This window comes from Misgurnus anguillicaudatus, chromosome 16, assembly GCF_027580225.2.
Source record: "Misgurnus anguillicaudatus chromosome 16, ASM2758022v2, whole genome shotgun sequence".
NCBI lineage: Eukaryota > Metazoa > Chordata > Actinopteri > Cypriniformes > Cobitidae > Misgurnus > Misgurnus anguillicaudatus.
In genome coordinates this window covers 18,767,488-18,793,971 of record NC_073352.2, presented here as the reverse complement: position 1 = coordinate 18,793,971, position 26,484 = coordinate 18,767,488, and the positions used below count along the sequence as shown (strand labels likewise).

General features: G+C 36.6%; 3 protein-coding genes across 4 annotated transcripts; 2 read left to right on the top strand and 1 right to left on the bottom strand.

Annotated features, from left to right (window-relative positions):
- Window positions 1-2,718: 2,718 nt before the first annotated feature.
- Window positions 2,719-4,371, top strand: urp1 (urotensin-related peptide 1). Its single transcript, XM_055178339.2, has 5 exons — window positions 2,719-2,886; window positions 3,064-3,165; window positions 3,275-3,315; window positions 3,441-3,546; window positions 3,795-4,371. The coding sequence occupies exons 1-5, from the start codon at window positions 2,784-2,786 to the stop codon at window positions 3,824-3,826; spliced, it is 384 nt and encodes a 127-aa protein (XP_055034314.2). The 5' UTR covers window positions 2,719-2,783; the 3' UTR covers window positions 3,827-4,371.
- clic2 (chloride intracellular channel 2) lies at window positions 4,026-10,169 on the bottom strand. The gene is made up of 6 exons (XM_055178338.2): window positions 9,982-10,169; window positions 8,531-8,640; window positions 7,843-7,968; window positions 6,305-6,405; window positions 6,004-6,173; window positions 4,026-5,293 (listed from the first exon to the last, which is right to left on the bottom strand). Exons 1-6 carry the CDS (start codon window positions 10,033-10,035, stop codon window positions 5,135-5,137), a joined length of 720 nt encoding a protein of 239 aa, XP_055034313.1. The 5' UTR covers window positions 10,036-10,169; the 3' UTR covers window positions 4,026-5,134.
- A 2,569-nt stretch (window positions 10,170-12,738) lies between these two features.
- Window positions 12,739-26,378, top strand: LOC129422422 (protein eva-1 homolog C). 2 transcript variants are annotated; one of them, XM_055178335.2, is made up of 8 exons: window positions 12,739-12,919; window positions 15,492-15,694; window positions 15,773-15,896; window positions 15,983-16,138; window positions 16,269-16,412; window positions 16,536-16,607; window positions 25,398-25,478; window positions 25,681-26,378. In XM_055178335.2, the coding sequence occupies exons 1-8, from the start codon at window positions 12,823-12,825 to the stop codon at window positions 26,064-26,066; spliced, it is 1,263 nt and encodes a 420-aa protein (XP_055034310.2). In that variant the 5' UTR covers window positions 12,739-12,822; the 3' UTR covers window positions 26,067-26,378. The 2 variants fall into 2 exon arrangements, with proteins under 2 accessions (XP_055034310.2, XP_055034312.2); XM_055178337.2 differs by lacking the exon at window positions 25,398-25,478 and having other exon boundaries at window positions 12,742-12,919.
- The last annotated feature ends 106 nt before the right edge of the window (window positions 26,379-26,484 follow it).

Genomic DNA, 26,484 nt, shown 5'->3' with positions numbered 1-26,484 from the left:
TAAAAAAATTAAAATTTATTGGTATTTTAAAGTTAAAATTGTTGTAGTATTACTGATTAACCAAAAATACCAATCGTATTTGGTAGGTGTTTACATATCAAACACACATAGTTTTATATAAAGTGCCACTTAGAAGTGTCTTACACAGTTTGAAATGTAGTTGATTTTGTGCCCCATGCTTTTGGATAATGTAGAAATATTGCTGTCCATTATTCATATGACACATTTATTATACACATGCCTTCATATTTAATTGTATGTCACAAAATGAGTGAATGACACCTAACAAACTCATCTTCCTTCACTTCACTTGCTCTTTCCAGCAAATTAAACAAAAAATATACATTTAATTTGAATCTGAATTAGTGTTTTGTTGTTATTATTATTGGTAACACTTTACAATAAGGTTGTATTAGTTAACATTAGTAAATGCATTAACTAACCTGAACAAACAATGAACAATATAGTTTTCAGCATGCATTAAGTAAGGAATAATTGACAACGGGCCATTGAATTATACGAAAATAATGCACGACCTTGGGTGAGCATTATTTTCTTATAATTCAATGGCCCGTTGTCAATTATTCCTTACTTAATGCATGCTGAAAAACTATATTGTTCGTTGTTTGTTCAGGTTAGTTAGTTAATTCCTCTTATACCACGGTTACCACAAATATTGCTCTGGTTCCTATTTTTAAGACATTTGAAATGTTAGGTGTGCGGTTATCGAAAAATAATGCATACCCATGGAACATTTCTCAACCAATCAGAATACAGCATTCAACAGATCTGTGGTATAATTCTTGTTAATGTTAGTTAATACAATTATTTATGTTAGTACATGTTGTATTCACTAATGTTACAAGGCTTGATTTTGTATTAGTACATGCCAAAATTAACATGAACTAATAATAATAAATGCTGTATTATTGCTATATTGTTCATTGTTAGTTCATGTTAGCTAATGCATTAACTAGTTGTTAACAAATACAACCCTATTGTGAAGTGTTGCCTTATATTTGTATATATTTTTAATTTTATTTTGAAATGGATTGGATGTGAGATCCTACATTGCATAACTTCTACAGAATGGCATATTCACTTTAAGCTAAAAATATTATTGGGTGAGTTTGGTAAAATGAGGGCAAACATACAGCAGTGTTTTAATTGTTGTAAAGTTACATTTAGTTATGTTTGACCTTTGAGATTTTATTCTTATGTTTTGGTTCTGCGACATATACGTATTAAAAATGTTCACTCTTTTATTAAACTTTAAACATAAATTGAATTAAAGATGTCCAGAACCAATAATCATCTCATATTTCCAATTTTGTTATTAAATGCAAACCCGACCCATTTCATTTCTTCTCACCAAAATTGTTCAATTTAATGCATATTATATTTTTCATCAGTGAAACCATTTATAATAAGAAATATGTGTTGATTACATTTGTGTAAGAAATAAATATTAAATAAATGAGTTTGAATCTTATTATGAGGATAATTGAATGTTTTATTTTCATTTTAGAAATCATATTGACGCAACTTATTATTACTAGCTCATCATTTGTTAAAGTTCTGTCAGTATTCTTAATGATATTTGTAAGTTGTTGAGTGCAATAAAACAAGGTTTGTGCAATATCCCCAATATCACATGTCTAGTGGTTTATTTGCATTCTTCCTCTCTAGGGAATATGAAAGTGTTACACAAAAGTTTCATTTTCTGTAAAGACAAGAGTTTATTATAAGTCACTCTGGGAAACACATTTTAGGCGGGAGTGCTATTCATTTGGGAACATGTTTTAACACAAACAGTATTTTTACGTTTGTTGATACTTTAGGAGACATAATTATTTGTAATTGTGACATTTATTAAAAGATCTATCTTAAAGTATAAGTAACATAAGTTTTATGCTGCACATCACCGGCCAAACTTTGCTTTTCTCAAAAGTGCACACAAAGTTAAATTATTATGTTCTTCTGTTGTTTCATTCTTTTTTGGACACAATGTTTCATCAAAGATTGGAAGATGAGAGATGCTCATAGGATCTAATACTTCCAACTGCAATTTCAGAAACTCCGAGACGACATAATCCATCACATGGCGGTGTTGTTTTTTTTTATTATTTGTCACCAAACCTTTTATCGTGCTATACACCTTTCACTTTGATAAATGCAGAACGAAAGAAACCAATGGCGATGTCCCGGGTTGCACGTCATCTAGTGCGTAAGAGGCCTTCATAATTATTCATGAGCTCCTTTGAATGTCTAACCAGGTTTGAATGTTGGTATCTTCAGAAAGAAAAGCTAATTTGTCATGAATATTAACAAAACTCTTAAATGCTGTTTACTTGTTCCATAACAGACCAATGTGGCACAAAAATGCACATTAAGTGTACTGGCTAAATTAACTAAAAAAAAGCAAACAATAGGCTATACAACATCAGACCTATCTTCAATGAATAAAACATTTGGCAAATGAAGTGTGCAATGTGAGCTATGTGACAAAGAATCTGAGCTTGTGGAGTTGTCACTGATGGCTAGTGTAGAGTAAACATTTGTTAGGCCTCTCTGTGCAAGCAGAGATAGGCTTTTACTGAATTGACAGCGCAACCTTAATTGTGTCTATGACGAGAGTACCATCACGTCAAAACCATTAACACTGGGATGGGGTGACATGAGAAGTATTGATCCCGGCAGGATAGATGACCTCAGAACATATAAAAGTGAAGATCCGGCGAACAGCAAGTCAAGATTTGAGAGACACCTAAGGACCTGTCAGCATGTTGTCAGTGGCACTGCTCTACGTTTTGGCCGTGGTTTGCTCTGGACGGAGAATTCATGCATTACCTCTGTACTCAGATGCAACGCTGCCGGCACATGAAGGTAAACATTGTGTATCATGATTTTATAAAGATCACCTTAATATTTTGTTAGAAATAATGTCAACGGGTGATTTGATTGCGTTGTATTCTGTTTGTAGTGCTGAAGATGTTAAAGTGCAATATGGAAAGGATTTGAAAAGGCAATCTTTCTTTTTTCTTTCTTTCTTTTTGTTTGCAGATCTGCTTCAGAAACTGGTTGCAGAAGTTGATGTGGGTCAGAGTAATGACTTAACAGAACAAAGAGACATCAAAAATGTTCTTCCGGTCCTGCTGCAGCAAGGTAAAAAGACCCTTGGGCTATAAGTAGTTAATTACATAATTTGTTATATAATGGCTACAATTTTCAGCTTTACTAGCAGCCAAATAAATGTTTTATACTTTCTATATAGATGCAAAAGAAAGCTTGCAGCAAGAGAAAATTAATAATATGGTAGGATCTTACTCTTTAAGTTTGTAATAAATGTATGATTTTTGGAATTAAATAATTCAATATTCAATATCTTCAAAAATAATATTATGATTCAAGGTCTTAAAGGAATGTTAATGTGTCATTAGGTGGATGATTTTAAAGCTGTCATCTTGAAACTAGCAGCAGCCGATAACCTGCGTTCTCAAGGCTTTGTACGATCTCAGCAAAACTTACCCAAAAACAATAAAAGAGGTGAGCGTGTCAGTTTCTGAGAATTAACAGATTCTCTCATTTATTTTCTTGGCAAATCTTTATCTCCAAACGTGTATTCAGGAATACATTTGATTAGTTTATGTCTTTCCTGAGAATCAAACCTACACCTTTGCTATTACTAGCTCCTTGCTTTACCACAGAAACTATGGATATCAATGTGTATTCAGCAGGAGAAATTTTCAAAGTGAAACAATAGCTTATCTCTTTTTTTGTTTTTTTCTTCCCAGCCTGTTTCTGGAAGTATTGTGTAACAAACTAGGATTTTATCCGCACAGATGAAGAAAGGACCAGCTTGCCATAGCCCTTCTGTACAAACATCTCTATGTTTATTCCCTCATAAAATATCTGTGAAACTGACATTTGAAATTGTGTATATTGTTTATATATAGTATGTAAACTGGAATACAAATGTATTTTTTATCTTAAATGAAACTCATAAAATGATCAAGAACTGCAACTGTAAAATAAATCTGTGTATTTTATTGTCAGTATAGAGATTCGTCATCACAGCTTTGCACATTCAAAACATAGACACAACAAATATAGTAGCAGTATATCAATTTTATTTGTACATAAAATTTGAAAGAAAGCAGTGTAATCTTTTTCTTAAACAACCATATACTTTAATAAATGGTGAGCTTTTGCAATTTTGCATCTGTATTCCACTATAACCCTTTAAATGAAACAACCATTAGTGTGGAAATCTTGATGTGTGAATTATCTACTGCACAACTGTCCTGATCAACATACATACAAGATACATACATATTTTAGATATGCATTATAACCGAATGGATACCCTATGGATATAAAATACATATTTACATTATGCACAAAAACATATGCCATTAAAAATACAAATAGGTGAATAGGCAAAAATTGCCCAAAAAGCTTTGAACACTTAAAGGAACAGTAGCGGTCAATCAAAAGTAAGCTATAGTTTATCTTATGGATTCTGGGATCATAGGCATCGCTAAACTGTGTGATATCTTTAGCTCTATTCAGACAGGACTAGTTATCTCAAAGAGGTTAGAGAAATATGTTTATCACAGAAATACTTTGTGATTTTAATCCTGTTCGTCTCCTGGCTGTCTCCTGCATGAATGTATAAAAAATAAAATCAGCAGCAAAATCACGTAAACTGCTAAGATTGGTCACCGTATTATTATCAGCATCAGGTTTGTTTCTCTATTTACAATGTTAGAAAGATTTGTAAGTTGGCAGTTCTACAAAATCATGTTAGATTTGTATATTTGAAGTAGCTTAAAAAAAATCAAGAAAACCCCCAGATGAAGAAAAGATAAGTGATACACACTGAGAACGGCAACTCAAAAATCTTTTTAAAAAACTGTTTCTGTTTGAATAGAGCATTTTATTGTAATGTTTTTCTTCTCTTTCCGTTCCTGTCATCTATATGCAAATTATTATAAACTTGTCCATTTACAAACTATTTACAATATTTAAATATTTTTATATGGCCTCCTCCAAAGCCCATAAGATGAATCTGGGATTCATGTCGGTTTAAATGTAGTTAAAACTTGGTACTTTAAATATACTGTTTGGAAGTTCATGTCCTCTTGGCCACAGTCAGATATGTTTTTTCAATTTCAATGTCAGCTGGGCAGGTTTGACTGAACTCCTCTCTCTCATATGCGTTCTGCAGATAACGCCAGACTCCAGTGAACTGAGCGGGAATATCAAAGTGACGGTACTTTTTAGCTGCAACCTAGACAGAGACAGAGGATTTTATTATTGCACATATACATTTCCATATATATATATATACACCTTCTAATCACATATACTTGTGTTTGTATGAGTGTTTGTACACCAGGGTTGGGCAAATTTCTGACTTTTAGTATTGGCTTGACTACACCCTGCATGATGATGAATTGGAATGACAAATAAAGGACACAAATTAAGCCGGATTTTCAAAATGATTATGAAGTTTATTACTGTCGAAACAATTAACAAACCTGGAGATTTTAATTTTGCCATTCACTCCGTAAAATGCTGGTTAATTTTCAACCCAGTAAGTTGTTTCAACCCATTGTTGGGTCAAATATTACATTTCCTGGGAGAATTTAACACAACGACTAGGTTTGTCCCTTTTTGACTCAAAGCTGGGTTGAAAATAACACAGCATTTTTTAGAGGGAACATCATCACAAACCAGATTACACCAGATTATTTTCAGATAACTTTAAAAAGTACACTTACAGCAGTTATGTGAAAACAATCAATTATTCAATCAATTATCTTTACTTAATAACATTTAAATTCAAATAAAAATTTAGCTTCCAGTTTGGCACCTCAGTTCAATGTCAATATAATAACAGCGACTGAAATTAAATTGAATTTCCAATACCAGTTCAGTCCAGAATGTGCTTAACCCCGCTGCTTACAAACTACAAAGATGTCTAGATTTGTGTCCCACCTTGATGACATGTAGCTTTGGTAACAGATTACAGTCTGCCAATGTCAAGCGGTTTCCATCGAGGAACTTTCTTTTGGAAACGGAGATGTTCTGATCCAGTTCATCCTGAAGAGGTGTGTTCAGATAATCATCCAGCCGCTTAAACTCTCTCAGTAAGGCTTTTTCATGGACTGAGAAATAAAATAAAAAATGTAATATTATCACCTAAGCAAATACTATTGCAGCAATGTCATTTCATATCATTGTTTAATATTTAGCTGTTCAGACAATTGTGAAAGCGTGCATTGACAATGAAACTCACAAGCATCGTTTGAACTGTTCTTGATATATGCAGAGAACTTGGCAAAGATGTCAGCGCCAACATCAAATGACTCTTTGTAGCGAGGGCTGAGATGAGGATAGCTGATTGGATAAAAGGGGATGAAAACAATGTTTATAGCCAATCATTAGACATCCGACATTGTTTAGCTTATGTATTTACTGAGTTGTATCTATGTACTGAGTTATAAACAGTGTTGGGGGTAACGCATTACAAGTAACGTGCATTACGTAATAATATTACTTTTCTGCAGTAATGAGTACAGTAAAGCATTACTTATTTATACACATTAATACATATAATTTACACATTAATATTTGAGTAACTTTTTTTTGAAAAAGTAATGCAAGTTACTTTTCAGTTTAATAATTGGTTTTAAAAAATAATATTGTACTAAATTAACCTGAACGTAGTCACATGAGCAGGAACTGTTTAATGTTTTGTTCATTTTTCCGTAGCATTCTCACGGATCTCCGCATTTTTCGGATTGGTTACTCAACTGTTTTGTCCTATTTTCTTACCATTGTCGCTTCGGTTTAGGGTTAGATTTACATGAAATGACATCCTTACCCAAACTCGATTCTAACCCCAACACCAGGCGACAATTGTTTAAAGTTTAGAAAATATAAAAGAATAAATCAGAAAAAATTGTATAAACCAATATTTAAAGTGACATACTAACGCAAACACCAAATCTACCCAAACACCGACGCGAAAAAGGTTTGAAAAAGCAGTAACCAATCCGTGAGAATACCACGGAAAAAGACAGTCCGTAGCAGGGCCACAGAAAAATGCGGAGATCCGTGAGAATGCTACGGAAAAATTAGCAAAAAATTCTGTGACTATCCCACGGAACTTTGTGAGATCACGTTGGTTTTATCGGACGCACGTGCGTTGCCGAGGTTACGTGTCTGGCTAGTGACTAAACTAACCTCTGAAACAAATATGTTAAATGATAAAAATTTTACAGTTTCCAAAAGACGAGGGAAGACAGTGATCATGGATCACCGCTGTGTGGATTTGGCAGCCTGGCAAGAATTAAAGGATCTGTAGCTAACATTGTATACATTTAATTTACACAGTAATGTAAGCTCAGTAATAGTTGATATGCTTTAGCTATGATTTTAAACTAGGTAATTTACTGGTTATTTATTTAGCTTCTTATCATAAATAATCTACACTTTTGTTACTGACTATATGCAGATGTCTACTGGAAGTTAAGTTTGGTCCACAAAAGCCGTTTATTTATGTTGTTACCGCTGAAACCGTTCTAGTATATGAAAATGTGGCTTTATTATAAATAATTGGAACTAATTTTGCATCAGTAAATCACACGTTTAGGTTGATATTGATGATTTATTACAGTGTCTCAGATATTAATGAGACATTATGTCGATTGCCGCCATGACAGAACAATAGAATAATAGAGTATTAGGTTCTTTTGAAATATAAAGTTATGGTTTAAGTAAAGTCATGTTTGTTATAGCATTACATGAGGTAACATAAAGTATGTACAGTACCGGGGAGGGGCGAGGGTTGCCTCCAGGAACTCTTCAATCTTAATAAAGTCAGTCTTCAGCGTGCCATTGTACAGGAGAAAAGGGGGATTGGTACCTGGAGCTAAATCCTTCAGCTCCTCTGGCTTCCTAAACAACACAGGGTGGAGCAGAACAGAGGGAGTGAAAACCACAGGGTGCGGACTTGGTCAAATATGAAGTCATTTATTCAATATAGTGTCTCTGAATTGGACCTCCAGCGATTAATAATGTATTAAACTCATTTAGGAAAGCACACGGATATGGGAGTGTCTGGTTGTTTAAAGGGTTGATGTTTTTGCATTGGCAAGAGTTTAAACAGAAGTGTTTTTATTATCAAAGTGGATCCAGTCATGCCTCAGGGTTTTACAGGTTATGCTATTTGTGACCCTGCCTTTGAAAGTCATTTTTTGTGATTGACTGTTTTCTACATAAAATCGACTTATATGATGTAAAGAACAACATAACCTTGATATCTTTGATATTGACAGAGTAAGGTCATGTAAATGATTAAAAACAATGTGAAATCAATCTCATAATAAGATTGAGACGTTAACCTGGATTTCACAGACAGGATCACATTTCTCTGTGAAATTCCTTTCGCTTGCAGCCTTATTGTGAAAATCATGGTTTGGCAGATAAAAGTCATAAGAGAACATGAGGTGAAACTTACTTCCTCATATCAACTGTGGTTACTGTGAACTTGACTCCTTTCAGCCAAAGAACCATGAAGAGTCTCTGGCAAAATGGGCAATTCCCCACGTTCTCACCATCGTGGCCGGCCTGGAGACAAATACGAGCAATACGTGGTCATCATTACAGTTATACAGACCAGAAAATGGACATAAAAACATAGACTGTGGATTTCTTTCAAGTCTATTACAATAATGTTGAAGCTTTTATTTTTAACTAAACGTGTCACTCCCCTCAAAAAGAAAAGGATATAAATAGACTACTGTATGTGTTGTATGGGTGTGGGGTCGGGGCGATTCGAGAGCTTGATCCAAAAAGAGGAAAAGCTGGAATTGTCTTGAACAGTGAGATAACAGATCTAAACAATGTCTCCGCCGCCCATAATGAGCATCTTTTTTAAATAAGAACACAAACAGCTAACATAAATAACTTCTCCAGTAATTTGTGACCACCTACGTAGCTTTGATGATCTGTATAGGATCCAAAAACAAGGGATAAAGCAAACCGCAACAAATATAAGACCAAGTCAACAACTTTAATTTCTTTCAAATAATTCCTGTTGCTCAATAAGCAGAGCACTGACAAAATCAAGTTGGATTCCCACGGGACACTAATAGAAAGTACAGCTTAAGTACACTGAATGTTTTTTTGTGGTTTAAAGCAAACAAAAAACTGGCTTGCGTGTGTCCTTGCTTGTATGACGACAGCTCCCAGTCTTGTTTTGTATGTGTGCATGTGTATTGATAAGATGGCCCCAGTCCTGTCTGTGTGTTTACTGTGATAAAGAACAGGGTACGAGGGACACAGTTACACATCAACCGTACTATTTGGTCTTAAATACTTAATGTGTTAACTGAGTTGACTTGACACCCATGTAAACCTCTGATTTGTGGTGTCCTTAGCAAAGCTTTCTAGGTAGCACTGATACATTGCAAAAGTGAAAGCTGCTCTAAAGTTTTAAAAAAAATTATAGTGAAAATGTTTTAAAAGTTACTTCAATTGGTTTACCTAAAATATTTAAAATTTTTTCAACTTTACTCAAAGTGAGAAAATTACATTTAAAACACAATTTTTTAGGTGTTACCAATTTAATTATTATTTTTTTTTTTGATCCAGCTTTTACTTTTTACAGTGTAGAGAAAATCTTGGTTCAGGGTTTTTTCAGAGCACCTTTAAATACACAAATGATACATCTACTTTTTACTAAATGGCTATTTTAAATTACAAAAACTGAAAATAGAACATAGATTTATCGTTTTTTACATATTATATTACTGTATACAATAAATATAAACACTTTAAAATAAGAGGCAGAACACTTCCAGAAGTAAAATATTTACAAACTATAAAAAACGAAATAATTCCTTTAAGCAGACAATTTGGCATGTATGTATCTGACCATCTCAAACTTTTAAAAGTTAAACAACTAACCTTTATGAAGAGCTCAATGCTTGCTTCTTTATCTGAGTCTTGCCTGAGTGCCATTATTTTAAAGTTAGTCCAAATTTCTTGAAAAATAATCCACAAGGCTAAAAGATTCCTCAAATAAGAGATGTAAACAGCTGTACGTTTTCCCTGATGAAAGTTAGTTACAGCCCTGATGTCTGCCGTCTCCCTCAGGCAACAGACTTTAAGCGAGGAGGGAGGGAGGCTACAGAAGATGGGCGTGGTCTCCGACTATATAACTGTGCTGCCAAGCTGTGACAGGGTGCTCCAAAATAGCTTTCATTTTATCCAACACTTATTCCACTCGGGAGAAACGTCACAGTGTTATCGCAGACATAAAACAGGGGCCACATTCCAGTCATTCAGACTGTTACCAATAACACACAGGTGTGTAAATCTCTGCATATTTATGACCTCACGCAAACTTTTTCTACCTGTGTTTATTGTGTTCAATCACAATGGGCTCCTTTCCAACATCATTTGGAGACTTCGAGGTGTTATACGGAAAATATAAAATGCCTTTACATTTCAGATCACTTATGGTATTTTTTGCTATAATTGAGGGGTTGGGTTTTCAATTCTGACTCATTGTTTCTTTCAATTTATCCGCTTCACTGGAACTTAAGGGACTTCCAAAAACAGCCATGTCTTATATCACTTTTGATTTTAGTTGAGGGAGATTAGGAAAGTAAATCCCATGTATCCCATGCGTGTGAGTAGAAAAATAAATCAGGGTGTGGATATGTGGTCATTCTCAAGGGATTCATAATCTTTAAACAAATAGTTACTTACCCTCATTCCATCTTCAACTGACAGAGTTTGACTCATAGGGAAACAATTGTGTCATCTCATGGCTTCTTGTTATAATTAAACATGTTACTATGGAAACACTTAATATTCATATTATCTTACGCACCAACATTAAACCTTTACACCAAATTGCAATGTTAAACCAGAAATGATAATAGCAGTGAATTGTTGTATCCTTTTTTTTAAACGGTCAAGAGTTTCATTTCCTCACTAAACACGCAGATGTTGTTTTAAGGGGGACTTATTGCCTCATGCTGGGGAATTTACAAAATGACTGTATGGTTACCGTAAAAAGAACACACATCACGTCTGCCAAACGTATAATGTAAACTATATATACTGACTCTACATAATGTATAACTTTATAAAGTGTCTATTCAACATTATGGAGGAGATAGTGATTCCAAAACAAAACTTTTAAAATAGAAACTCCTAACAAACCCTGGAAATTAAGTGAGTTCCACTTCGGCCAACACAGGAAATAAGCAATGCCAGTTTATACGGTGTACTCCCTCCTCCCCGAGCCAGCAGGATACTATGAGTAACATAGTACACACAGTCTTTCAATCTACACTAGCTTCTCGTTGCCTTTAACATAATAGCCAGCAATACTGAGCAACACCTCACAAGATCTCATCCTAAATAAAAAATCACCATGGAGATGTGATGTGCTGTACAAAGCAGTCACTGCCAATCTGATGTGGCTACCATAACCACAAAACAAATGAGGCCATCACTACCATAGCATTTTGTCTGTTTATGCCAGTGTATTGCTTTAGTTTATTTCCCAAGCATTCCTTATAACCAACCAGCTCCAAATCTGGGAGTAGCTGTTTTATATTGGAATGGATCTGTGCTAAACTCAAGGAGGATGTTTGTGTTGTGAAACTGCTGAGAAAGCTACACTAAGAAGCACAATGTTTACACCGTCCTTAATATTGCCCTGCTAAAAAAAAACAATAGACACCATCACAGAAATTCTATTGGTTTTATTGGGAATTGTATTGGTTCTACAGTGTATTGGTCTTTGTTGGTCTCTAATGGTATGTATTGGTTTTATGTATTGGTTCTAATGGAATATGGCCCAAAACACATTACAGTGTAGTGGTTTTAATGGTTAAAGCTAATGGTTCTTATTGGTATTTTAATGGAAACCATTAGAATTTTCTGTAATGGTTTTATTGTTTTTTTCAGCAGGGTGGATTTGGTCTTATTACATAGTAGTATTCACAGATAATATACTCTCCTTAGTAGAGCTAGTGAACACTTACCATATTTACCAGTTATATTCAGTCCCTATGCCAACATAATTATTCTAATGTTTTTTGGAAATGTGATTCAGTTTAACCACGACCTCTCTCTTCCTCATGCTAAGAGAGGAAACACTTATCCTAAGATGATAGGCTATCTAAAGGACATTCAGCAGCTGGGAACACAGCTTGGAAAATCCTCGCTTTATCTCTACAAACAGGATCCTAAATGTTGACTATAGGCCAGGGGCTGACCGCTGTCATCGTACCTCAACACAAGCAAAGGAAACAAAAGTGTAAGGCTCAACAAAAATCCTTTATTCTTTTTCTAATTGAGAAAAACGTAGTGCCTTTTTTTTTAATTTACTGAGAATTGCTGTGAGTATTAGCCAAGCCATGCAGGCTTCGGAGAAAGCTCCACTGATTTCCACACACTGTTTCCACATGTTTTGTGTTTGCTTATTAAATATTTGGGTTATTTTTATAATATTTAAAACCTCAACATCTATAAAAATATGAATCCTCTCTGCTTAGGGTAAATATAGGTGTGAACTTTCTCACCTCAAATAAACCTTTGAGAAAAAAATAGTAAACATCTAATTAGACACAAATGTTTGTCAGTATCAGTGTTGATGAAAGAAGGCTTGTTCTCCACAAAACAATGTCACTATTGAGTCTTTTCTCCTGTTCACAAGTCAGAGGGCACTAAACAAACAACCTCTCCTAGTTATAAAATCACCGCGGTTTGTAATGTGTGTCGTGCACTATGCAGCCTCCATGGAGCTCTAGTTGGTCCTGGTGTTTCCTCTTTCTCGTCATATCTGTCAACACATACTATGTTTCATCTGCTCCAGATTTCTCCGGTGAGTGTTTTCCTCTGTTCCTCTGTTCCATGTTGTTGTGATGGGGAAATTCAACGTGTAGCACTGCTGTCTTGGAGCATGGGAAAGAAATGATAATACCTTTCATGTAACTCTGGAGAGTTGTTAGGGTCAAAAACTGGCCATCCTTCTCCATTGTCTAATTACAAACCATTTGGGAATACAAGGCTATTATCAATATAAACCTCCTCCGTGCCAAAAAAAAAAAAAATTTCTTAACGATGCTGCTAAATCTCTAAAAGTGTAAAGTTTTCATGCAAAGAGTCAGTAATGTTGAATCTATCTCTTACGTATATTGTCTTTTCTGTTTAGTTATGCTTTATTTTGCTTTATGTAAAAATCAAATGTAAAAATTAGGCAAGAATAGCTCATTGTGTTTGTGTCTCTGTTGTGTGTATCTGTGCCTGGCACTGCCTAACAGAGAGCTACACAAATGGCCTAACGTAAGATAGGGTGGAGGTGATGGACTGACATAACAGTTGTTACTGATCCAGTTTCTTCCCTTTGAATGTGCACATTTGGGTCATTCGACAGAAAAGGTGGAATTCGGGTGATGGAAATTTGCTTAAATGAACTTATTTCAACATACCCAAAACTTATTTAATAGCATTAATTAACTTGTCAAATCTGTGAATCCGCAAAACGGGGAGCTTAATCTATTTTTTACTTTTTAATACATTTTAATAAAGAATCCATGAGTCATTTATTTGTCATTGGTGTAACCTGTGATTAAACAACATTAATGTTGATACTAAATATTTTTTGTAATTACAGCTTGTGTATTTAGTTAAAGGTTGAGTAGAGGAATGATAACAGCAAGAAAAATCATTGATTATTAATATTTGTTTAATTAAATTCTTCATCTTTACCCAGCATTGTATGAAATTATTTGATTCTCAATTTGACTTTTTTCTTTTAAAACCAACAAAAACAAAAATATTCAACCAAAAAGGCTTTGACGCAAAGACTGAAATATCAACAATGTCTTACATCCCATATCAACAACAAAATATTACTAGAAAGTACAAGAAAATACATTCATAACACCAAAACTTGGTTTAACACCAATGACACAATGTAACACCAATGACAAATTTAGAATATAATAATAGATAATGAATATGATAAAACTTATTAACTTTCATAAAAATTTCCATTTCTTTTTGTTTTTATGCTTTTATGTTGGTCATTTAAAGGAATAGTGCTTAGGAAGTACTCATTAACACTAATGACGGTAACACCAATGATGGTAACACCAATGACAATTTACAGAAAAAAACTAATATCTTAACAAAATGGCTGCCCTTAACCATGTGCCATTTTATCAGAGATGTAACAATCACATACTTATTCGGTATAATGTATTATGTAAAGATCTTAACACTCCCAGCTATAAAAATGAGTAACACTAATGACATCCAAAAAATCGTATCTCAAAATTCTTAGATATATCATGATATTTTAGACAAATAATGTAAGACATCTCACAAACCTTTTGCCTTCCTCCACTGCACTTCTTTCACTGACCTCTTGACCCATAAAAACTTCAAAGACTTCAGAAACTGATGCATTGTTTCAAAATAAAAGTGCTTTGGGTAGGGTAACACCAATGACATAAATTTGGGGGACAAATATTTATTTGATATTATTCATATTAATAGTGTATTTTTACCATTTCAGTGTTGTAGTAATTTCATACAGGGTTAAAGGTAAATGTAAATTTGATTTGTTTTACAAAAAACATGGTTTTAAATAATAAGTACACAGTTCAACTTCCATGTATGATCAAAGGGACAGGACAATTTTCAGGACCAGACATTTTAATAAAAGTTTAAAAAAAGACAAAAAAAGAAAATGAAATAAATAAACTCTCTCATCATTTTAAGGACAGTCTATATTTATTTAATATATATCATTATGGGATTATTGGGCCAAATTAAACGATTAAGGGGTCTGCAAAACAAGGGACAAGCATTTCCACCTTTTTTGTAGAATTACCCATTTATTGTATTTATTTGATATTGTACAGTAAAGGTAATGCATGGTAGCAGGATAGAAACTTGATCTGGGAGTAAAATGAAGAATATTAAATAGAATTAAATCTTCTCCAATGTCCCTCCTATTTAACACTTCATATGATTTCAATACCAAATCTGCTTTGTAATGTAAACAGGAAAACTTCTCACAGATCCTGTTAGGGACATTTCCTCTGACTACATGGCTGTCCCTGACCTCTACCTCTTTCTCTTACTGCACTAATAACAAAAAAAGTGTATTCAATAATTTCACTTTCAGTGGTCTTACTTTTAAACAATAGATTCATTTTTTATGTTGACAAAACAGATTTGTATTTCAACCTAAAAATAAACTTAGCAACATAAGATTCTTCTACGTGTGGAAGAAACTTTCTGCATTACAAAGCATTTATGTCAACCAGACCTTGATAGATAACTTATGGAGCTGGTTTGGTCATTTACAAATTGCTTGCTGCAGTGTATTGAATTAGTTGCACTATGCAAATGAGTCTGCATAAATCATCTTTGATTCTGTTTAGATTACCTCCACAAGATCCTGAAGAACCACACTGCCCATGCTTGTGATGGAGAGACGCTGTCCATCAGATGCCCCGCTAGAACATCCATCGCTGTCCTTTCTGCATTTTATGGACGCCGTGTTCCGAGTCAGTATCTATGTCCCCATGCAAACCCAAATCTGACAGCGGAAAGTACAGACTGTACATCAACCACAGCCATTCAGGTATCTCACTGATAGACATAATCTATATTATGAAGTTTATTATGAATCTCAACAGAACGAATGTGTGTTTATGTGTAGAAGGTGATGTCTGAGTGCCAGGATCAAAGGGTGTGTCAGATACCTGTTGTAAGCCCTGTGTTTGGTGAAGACCCTTGCCCAGAAACCACCAAGTATATCATTGTCACCTATAAGTGTAAGCCAGGTGAGAACTGTAGCTATTTATGCTTGGGTATTATAATACGGCAACAAGTGTAACAATAAAAAAGACGTGTTTTATTTCTTTCAAAGAGCATCATCGTTCCAGAACAGTGTGTGAAAATGAGAGACTGAAGCTGGCGTGTAAGAATAACACGGTTCTGGCCATCTATTCAGCCACTTTTGGACACCTGGAGCATGAGAACAACCTTGAGTGCCCCCAAGAGGCCATCACAATGCCTGACATAGGTCTGAAACTAAATACACTTCCTCCATCTGGTGGACAAAGTGTACTACAACAGCAGAGCTACAAAATTTTGCATGCAACAATATTTTTTGTGTAAAATAATTGATGTGCCATAATGCTTGTTTTTGTTAGAGTGCTTGTCCCCGTCAGCTTTGAGAAGGGTGTCAAGGAAGTGTCACGGTAGGACAAACTGCTCTGTGATTGCTGATGCTCAGAGTTTTGGAGACCCCTGCTTCCCTGGCACCAGAAAGCACCTGCGTGTCTCCTTTACCTGTGGTCAGTTAAGATGTTTAGAGATGCTACAACTAGACATACATTTATGCTGAGATAGTATCTTTTAATGGTATATGTTACCAGAATAATATCTACCAGAAATAATACAAAAATGTGTCCATATAGTACCAAGGTATCTACTGGAAGATGTTGGACGTGGAAACCTAGATCCTTTCTTGATCTCTGACTATACACATGGTAAGGAAAGGGTGTTCTTGGTCTAAAACCTCTTTATTGCTCTTCATTGTCTTTTAAAACATTATAACCAAATAACTGCATATGCCATGTATGAGTATTCATATTTCATGTGAAAATATGACCACTATCAGTCAATATTTAGACACACATACTTTAGAATTCTTTATTACAACTATTTTTCACATTTTTTAATATTTTAATGTCATTAAAATGGACTTTATGAACTTCCCTTACATGCTGGGCACTGTCTGTCACTTCACTTCTATGTCCCTATTTTTTTATACATAAGCCTTTAGATAAAAGATTTTAAGATCGTGACAAGCATAAGTAGAGTTATGTGTGTCCAAACCTTTGACTGGTAGCGTTGGCATTGTTAATGGTCCTGCTGACTGCTGGATCAAAGCCAGTAGTTATATGGGACCACTATCTGTCAAAATTTGATTGATTTATGACCCCTTTGACAGGGGGCGGGACTATCAATAGTAGTTGTATGGGACCACTATCTGTCAAAATTTGATTGATTTATGACCCCTTTGACAGGGGTCGGGACTGTCGATCAGGGGGTGTGCAGTCTGTCCAGTTTCTGGACTGTCGTGTATCAAGGGCTTTGGACGGCGAGTGTCCTGTGCGTGTTTTGCGATGTGTCGGTCGGCGCGTTGTTGTTCCTGTGTGTGTGTGTGTGTTTTATGTCAAGCCTATGCTGTCATGTTTATTGCTGTCAAAAATAAAGTTTATAGTTTTAGACTGCGTAGTTTCACAAGCGGCCCTGTGCTGTCAGCGATCTCTCTCTTTCTCTCTCTCTCGCCCCCACTGCGCGTCTCGCCCCAGCGCGTCACACAGCGATGTGTGTTGTATAAATGGTTGTTATAAGATAGGCTTGTTTAAAACAGGTTATAGGTTTTCAGTGAATGAAAAGACTTTGGTTCTGTCTTAACCGTTGAACAATGGCTGGCGCATTTAATACCCCTCCGGCTTCTGGTATGGAAGTGGATGAAGATGTGACTTTTGCGCCCAAGAGGGGTGTGGGACATCGTGTGCGTTTGACAGAGTTTTTACATGATTCGGAAGACATGGTTAAATATGAATTTCTAATGGCGGACAAGCGTTTGGGGTACTACGAGTTTGACAAGAAATTGCGCACTGTAAAGCTTTACAGTGTGGAGTCTGGTGAGAAACAAACATACGGAGATCCAAGCCTTTTTCTCCCTGCTAAAGACTGGTCCTTGTTCTACAAACGTATCTGGAAAGATGTGCAAGAGTTTTGTGATCGACCGTTGTACGTTGGAGAGTGGAATGGTGTGACCCGGGGGATGCACTATCGTGTTGTCGCCAACCAGTGTAAAAAGAAACTTGATGATTGTGTCTACATTTTCACCTGTAGAGACGTATCAAAGATTTCTGAGTATACATGGCCTATCCCGGAGGATGAGCACAACAACCACTACGATCTGCAATTCATTTTCCAGTGGCGCGATGTTCGTGTGCTTGGAGATGTTTTTGAACACATTGACAAAATGTTTAGATGGTGCAAGATGCGTGACCAATACAATGTCGTAAGAGTTAAATTGTTTGACCCCCGTGGAAGCATGGCGGGGACCGGCGAGATGCCGTCTCCGCCCACTTACTACAAGCATTAAAAGACCCCGGACCACAGACCCCAGACACATTGATTCAACATGTCTCAAGACTCTGAAACTCCTTACCACACCGTCATAGATACACCCGATACCATGGATGCTCCCCCGCCAAGTGCTGGAGACACCGCGGCTATTAACAGCTGGCTGGATGAGTTCTGCAGAGAACTGGGGTATCACAACCTGACTTTCCTCACTACGCGTAGCTGTAACATCGCCGCAGCCGCGCACGGAGCATCAGACGACGGCGTGGACGGCTGTATCGGCGTCGCTGGCTTTAAGCTAATAAAGGCCATTGTTGCGTCCGTTCTGGGAAGCGCCGTCGGGGCAAAGATGAAGCGTGAATGCTACGGCTGCAAGGTGAACCACCCCAGCCAAATACAGCACGGATGCCTTTACGAACCCACGCCCTATTACTTTGAATTTAATTATGAAGATTTCACCAGTACGTTGTTTAAACCGGAGTTTAAACACATCATCGTACAAGCTCTGAACCAGATCGGCCTGAAATCTCATCCCATGAGGATCCAAGGTGCTGTGGACGCTATTCTGTGTGAATTAAGGTCTGAGCCTTACGTTGTGTCTAAGCTGAAAGAAATCACAGATGATCTAGTAGACGATAAATGTGAAAAACTTGTCAACGATTGTGTGGACTCCTGGAGTAAAATCTGCTGAGTTTGAACTGACATCGACTTTCAAATGGGGAACCTGTGCTTTACCGGACTGATTAAAAATATGTTTAAAAACCATTATAAACATGAACTGGTTAATCTCTTATGTAGCGTGATATCTCTTGAAACTGACTCTGATTTCAAACCTGATGCTTGTGAAAGCAGCTAACGTGTGACCAGTCTCAAACAACAAATGTCTGATGTGCGAGATATTGCTACGTCATGGGATACCATGGTCCAGATGTGTGTTAATGCCGAAGAGCAACCTTGTATTTTTATTAAAAAAACTCTAGATTTGATGTATAAAAGTCATGATGATTTTTACATAGGAGATGTAATCACAATGTCTACATACGTAATTGATTTATGCATTGCTATGGTTTTAAAGAATCCACAATTTAATGTGTGTGAAGTTGTCGCAACAGCTGCTGAATATATGATTGATAAAAAAATTGTTTCATGTATACATTTTTTATGGTATTTAGACACCCTGTAATGGCTTTCTGTATTATCGTTGTTGTGTGAAAATAAAAAAGACTATTTACTTAAATCTCACTCATTACTTATTTGTGGTCTGATGAGACGACATCATGTCGGCAGAACTCATGAGTAAGGTTTATTACACACCCTCCAACCCGGGGTCCTTAGGTGGTAAAAATCGTTTAAAACAAGCTGTTTTAAAAGATTACGATGTACGTTTAAATGACGAGGAAGTTTCAGAATGGGTCTCCTCACAGGATGCCTACACGTTACATAGACAGGCTCCTCTTAAATTCAAAAGAAACAGAGTGATTGTTTATGGGATAGACATGCAGTTTCAAGCTGATTTGGTCGATATGTCTGCATATTCCAAGGAAAATGACGACACAAAATTTTTACTCACATGCATAGATGTGTTTAGTAAATATGCATGGACTCGGGTCTTAAAGAACAAAAGCGGCCTTGAGGTCGCTAAGGCTTTTGAGTCAATACTTGGGGAAGGCCGTGTGCCTCAAAAAATACAGACGGATCAGGGGAAAGAATTTTTTAACAAACATTTTCAAGAAGTTGTTAAAAAATATAATATTCATCATTTTGCCGTCGCATCGGATTTAAAAGCTTCTGTGGTTGAAAGGTTTAATCGTAGCCTCAAAAACTTGATGTGGCGTTTTTTAACAGCCACAAACTCCAGGAGATATATTGACGTGTTACAAGATATCACGCGGGGCTACAACACCAGTTATCACAGGAGTATTAAGATGAGACCCGTGGATGTCAACAAAGATATTGAACACGTTGTGTTTGAAAATCTGTATGGACCTGCAGGAGTGCGACGAGACAAACCCGCGTGTTTTAAATACAAGATCGGTGATGTTGTTAGAATCTCCAAAGTTAGGGGTCCATTCGCGAAAGGTTATGAACAGAATTACACAGAAGAGTATTTTACAATCGCAGAGTGTATACCCAGGGATCCGCCGGTCTACAAACTACATGATTATGACAACGATGTTATTGATGGTCGGTTTTACGAACAAGAATTACAAAAAATATCTGTGTGTGAAAACAAAGCATTTAAGGTAGAAAAAATCTTAGACAAGAAAAAACGTGGCAAAAAAATAGTGGTTTTAGTGAAATGGCTCGGATGGCCTGATAAATTTAATAGTTGGGTCGAAGAAAAAGATGTGGTCGATATACAGAATCCTTAAAAAGGAGGAACTCGTGTAGAATAAAGGCAGTCCAATAAAAAATAGACATGGGTGAGGGTGGCTTTTATGTTACATTACCATGCAACGCATCTTCTGGTGTCTACACCAACAATACTATCTCAAATTATAGGACCGTATTAGGCAATCCTATAAACCTGAGGGGCAAATGGGAGGTGGGGATTGTTGAAATTGAATATCCTAGAACATGGTACACATTTAGTACCGAAGACGCATTTTTTGATTTAAATACAGAAGTAGGAGCGTCCAATATTTTCAACGACAGCAAGCGACACTTTATAAAAGCTGGATATTATGAAAATGTCACATCGGTGGTTAGTGAAATAAATAAGGCTCTAAACCCTAACGGATTCATGGGGTATGATAACATAAGAAACAAGGTGTTTTTAAAAGCACCGCCCGGTATCTCGTTAATGTTTAGCGGCAAGTTGGCTGTCATTTTAGGGCTGCGACCTAATGTGCCTATAGGGATAGCCATGCGAGCACCTGCCCCTCCTGAGCCTATAAAGGATGTTGTGACGAGAGCGCCGTATCAGGCAGACATAAATGGTGGTTTCTATACGCTCTATATCTATACTGACATTATCGAATATCAGGCAGTGGGTGATGCATATGTACCGCTCCTAGGATGTGTACATATAACTGGTGAAAACAACAACATCGTCAGTATTAGATACGACAAACCTCATTACGTACCTACAAACAAGTCCGTTATCACAGAAATTGCTATTGAAGTAAAGGACGATCAAAACAAAGACGTTGCGTTTTCTTACGGTAAAGTGTGTGTTAAACTACATTTTAGACCCGTGAAGCAGTCATCCTTTTAATATTCAGTAATGGCTTATTTTAATAATAATTATAACGCAAACCCCGAGCGCTACGTGACATATTATACAAACCAGGCTGGAAATGGACTGCCTGGGTATGCGGGTGGTGGGGTCATGTACGGCAATGGGCTGGGAGGTCTTTTCAGAGGACTGTTTAGATTCGCTATACCCTTGTTGAAGCGTGGTTTTAACATAGCCAAACCGCATCTTAAATCTGCTGCGAAAAACATATTTAGTGATGTCGTTAGCAATACGATGTCAGGCTCTTTCAACAACCACGATCAAGACGGTTCGGGTTTGATGGTTATGTCTCGCAAACGCACGTATAGGCCGCCGGGCGCCAAAAGGAGTGGCCACAAACCAAAGAAAGCACATGGTACAGTCAAGAAATCATCAGTTGCAAAGCGTAAGCGCAAGGTGCCAGCAAAAAAACCACCGGCAATGAGAGTTAAAACAATCTTCTAGATCATGGCTCTGCTACACAATATGTCAGAAGAGTGTATTAAATCCGAACTGGATTTATTCACGGTACCTCTGACTCAGACATCTATTGAAAAAAATACATATGTAGAAATACCTCCTTTATCCGCGCTATCAGACACAGCCCCGTTGGAATTTTTTATAGCAGGAACCGGGGAGGATTATATCGATTTAAATAACACATTGCTGTTTTTGAGGGTGAAAATTACTAATCCTAACGGTACGGACATTGCCGCCGGAGCGCCTGTTGGGTTAGTGAATTATCCTATTGGAAGTTTGTTTGCCCAAACGGACGTGTCGCTCGGGGACCGATTAATTTCGCAGAGTTCCAGCACGCATCCTTATCGTTGCATCATAGAGTGTCTGTTAAACTATGGAACAGACGCTCTCGAGACGACGTTCTCCTCTGGACTATATTATAAAGATTCTCCGGGGCATATGGATGCGACAGATCCAGCTGCCGGAAATAGAGGTCTAACAAAGAGAGCTGCCTTTACAGAGTCCAGCAATATCGTAGAGCTATTAGGACCCATTCACAGTGATATATTCTTTCAAGAAAAATTGTTGCTTAACGGAGTAGATGTTAAAATCCGTATGACTAGGGATGGGTTCTAACTAGAAATAAAGTGATTGAACCACCTGTCAGAGCATCAGAGAGGCGTGAGTCATAAATTATTTTAGCCATTAGGGACAACATAGATAAACAATTGTTTTCACATCACCCCCCCAAGTGTGTCGGATAGTTGTGAACTGCGACACATACACACGTGTCCCACACTCTCATACAGATACTATCATAAGAACAAACCCCTGAAACCTTGTGCCTGTTTTAGAGGTCTTCGGAAACAAAATAGTTTCTTTATTCAGAACACGGCTCGGTTGATATCTGATCAGCCGATATAAAAAATGTGGCCTACTCCTACAAACCTAAAACGCATGATTGTTCATGTACATGTTTTAATCGCTATGTACCACCGTTACGTCTAAAATGATCCTTATTTTTGTTAACGTGGACTGCATTACATTATTGTATACACATATACATACTAGGTTGTCGGTTCCTTAATGAACACAACCAGAATATGGGCTGAGAATGTCTTAAACTTTAAAAATGAAATGCGGTCAGAAATACATTGATCGTAAATAGATATATAAACACATGGTTGCGGGGTGACCTTAATGATTTTAAACCATAAGAGGGTCTGAAATGTCTTAAACTTTTAAAAGGTTGTTAGCGATAGATATAAGAGCGCATCAGCGTACGTCCTCTGGCTACGTTGTTGTACGTATTCGTATGTTTTAATCAGAGACTTGTTTAAAGAAACCCCTAAATCTAAAATAAAACCTTATTTTGTCAGAGCGGACAGAATTATATTTATTAAGTTTATTTTAAAACGGTAGATATGAACGTACATCCGACGCGTTCTCTGTCACCGCCGGTGATCGACCTTTAGAAAAGACTCACGGACTTTGTGATGCGAATAAACTTTTATTAAGGTTAAAATAAATTTCCTTTAGTCTAAAGAAAGAAGTATTGACGGCGCCTAAGGTTATGGCATAAGGGGATGGTTAAACTATACGGAATATATTAAATATTTGTGATGTTACACTCAAAAGTTTTAATCAGAGACTTGGTTCAAGAATTCCCTAAATCTAAAATAAAACTTTACTTTTCTTCAGAGTGGACCGTATTACATTTTACCATCACGGTTTTAAAAGTCTCTAACTAGTTTACAATCCGCCCTGCTGTGAATTATCTCACACGCACACACACACACACGGTCATGAGAGCAGATTGTGATCGTTGACTGATCAGAAAACTAAAGAAATAGATCGATAGAAAATATCAGATTTAAGTTTAACCAGATACATCTAAAATGTTTGATTACTTATTGACTTTAAAGAAACTTTTGACAAAACGAACGTTTATATTCAACAGTATTTGCCATAAATATGTGTCCGCACCACCTAAAATCTAAAATAATGCTTTATTTTGTCAGAGCATACATGATAAGATTCGTTGTATAATAATATTCACACATGGTTTTAAGTAGACATTAATAAAAACAAACCCTGAAGATGGGATGAAAACGTCTTAAAACATTTAAAAGTTTATTAAGGTCAGATATAAGTGCGCATCAGCGTAAGTTCTCTGTCACCGTCGGTGCGCTCATTCACATGTTTTAATCAGAGACTTGGTTCAAGAAACCCCTAAATCTAAAATAAATCTTTATTTTGCAACAGCGGACAGAATTACATTTATTACGTTTATTTTAAAACGACAGATATGAACGCGCACTCGGCTCGTTCTCTATCACCACCGGTGATCGTTCGTTGTATAATAATATTCACACATGGTTTTAAGTAGACATTAATAAAAACAAACCCTGAAGATGGGATGAAAACGTCTTAAAACATTTAAAAGTTTATTAAGGTCAGATATAAGTGCGCATCAGCGTAAGTTCTCTGTCACCGTCGGTGCGCTCATTCACATGTTTTAATCAGAGACTTGGTTCAAGAAACCCCTAAATCTAAAATAAATCTTTATTTTGCAACAGCGGACAGAATTACATTTATTACGTTTATTTTAAAACGACAGATATGAACGCGCACTCGGCTCGTTCTCTATCACCACCGGTGATCGTTCGTTGTATAATAATATTCACACATGGTTTTAAGTAGACATTAATAAAAACAAACCCTGAAGATGGGATGAAAACGTCTTAAAACATTTAAAAGTTTATTAAGGTCAGATATAAGTGCGCATCAGCGTAAGTTCTCTGTCACCGTCGGTGCGCTCATTCACATGTTTTAATCAGAGACTTGGTTCAAGAAACCCCTAAATCTAAAATAAATCTTTATTTTGCAACAGCGGACAGAATTACATTTATTACGTTTATTTTAAAACGACAGATATGAACGCGCACTCGGCTCGTTCTCTATCACCACCGGTGATCGAGCTTTAATACGCCTGAACATAGTGAGCAGGTGTCGTGAAAAGACTCACGGATCTCATGAAGCGGCTAAATTTTTATTTAGTTTAAAATATACAGATTTTCGTCTAAATCACCACACAGGTCCGCAGAACACCGGACCCCTCTGTGAGATACGCAGTGGGGGGCTGAGGGCTGGTGAGTACGGATGGGAAAAGAGAGACCGCTGACAGCACAGGTCCGCTTGTGAAACTACGCAGTCTAAAACTATAAACTTTATTTTTTGACAGCAATAAACATGACAGCATAGGCTTGACATAAAACACACACACAGGAAAACAACGAGCTGATTGACACATCGTAAAACACGCACAGGATACTCGCTGTCTAAAGCCCGTGATATACGACAGTCCAGAAACTGGACAGATTGTACACCTTTTGATTGATAGTCCCGCCCCCTGTCAAAGGGGGTCATAAATCAATCAAATTTTGACAGATAGTGGTCCCATATAACTACTAAAGCCCGTCTTCCCACTTCACAGGTGGGTGGTACACTGGCCCCGGTGTGTCCAGGCCACAAAACATTTTCACCAACTCTCTGGAAATCTTTTCACAGATCCAGGGTATGTTAGATGTGTAATCAGTTCTAATATCTATCATTATTTGCATGATTCGCTAACATCAGCAGTCAGCAACAGCCATTTCACTAATCATGGTATATTGCTTTTTAATTTAACCCTTTATTTTCTTTATTGTAGAATGCATGGATAATTTTAAATGTTGGTCCACTATTGAAAGATTTATTTTTTATATTTTTCATCCTAGGTCTGCCTGAGAAGGTGGCTCTGTACTTTGTTTCTGGTATATGTGCCGGTTTGCTGTTCTTGATGTGTTTGTTTGGTCTCAAATCCACCTTGATGAGGGATCTGAAGGATCTGGTCTCTGAGCTGGATGAGCTTAAGAGCTCCCACAGGACACGAAGAGGACTTATAGATGATTACGATGATGATGATGCCCCCCTGCCCTCTTCCTTTCGCCACCTCACACATTCGTACAGAACAGCAGACGTATTTAACCCAGAGATGGTTATGACGGTGGTCATGGACGACAAGAGAGAGGACAAACCAGAGATTTCAAATGGAGACATTTGGCCCCACATCAACTCCAGCCCTTATGCCATGCACAATCTCAAGACATCGTCCTCTTCTTGAAGTTGTTTTGTTTATCTGAATGATGTTTTATGTTTGTGTAAGAATAGCATTATTGCGTTCATTAATCTATTAAAACAAACATTAATATAACTGTTTAACATGAGTTAAACCCATGGCAGCAAATCTATCACTAAAAATGTGATCTGATTTCCCAGATCTTAAGTGTGAACTGAGAATTGCCATTGTCAATATGTAAAAATATACTTTGCTACTTATGTTTTCTGAGGAGACTTTATTTGTGTACCTATATATCCATGATTAATGCACACTGTGGAGATTGTAATGATTATTAAAGGAGACAAATCATGAAAATCTGACTTTCTCCATGTTTAAGTGAAATAATTGCATCCCCAGTCAACCTAGAAAATGTGAAAAAGAACAACCCAGTAATTTAGTTTTGGTAAACCATTTGCTGCAA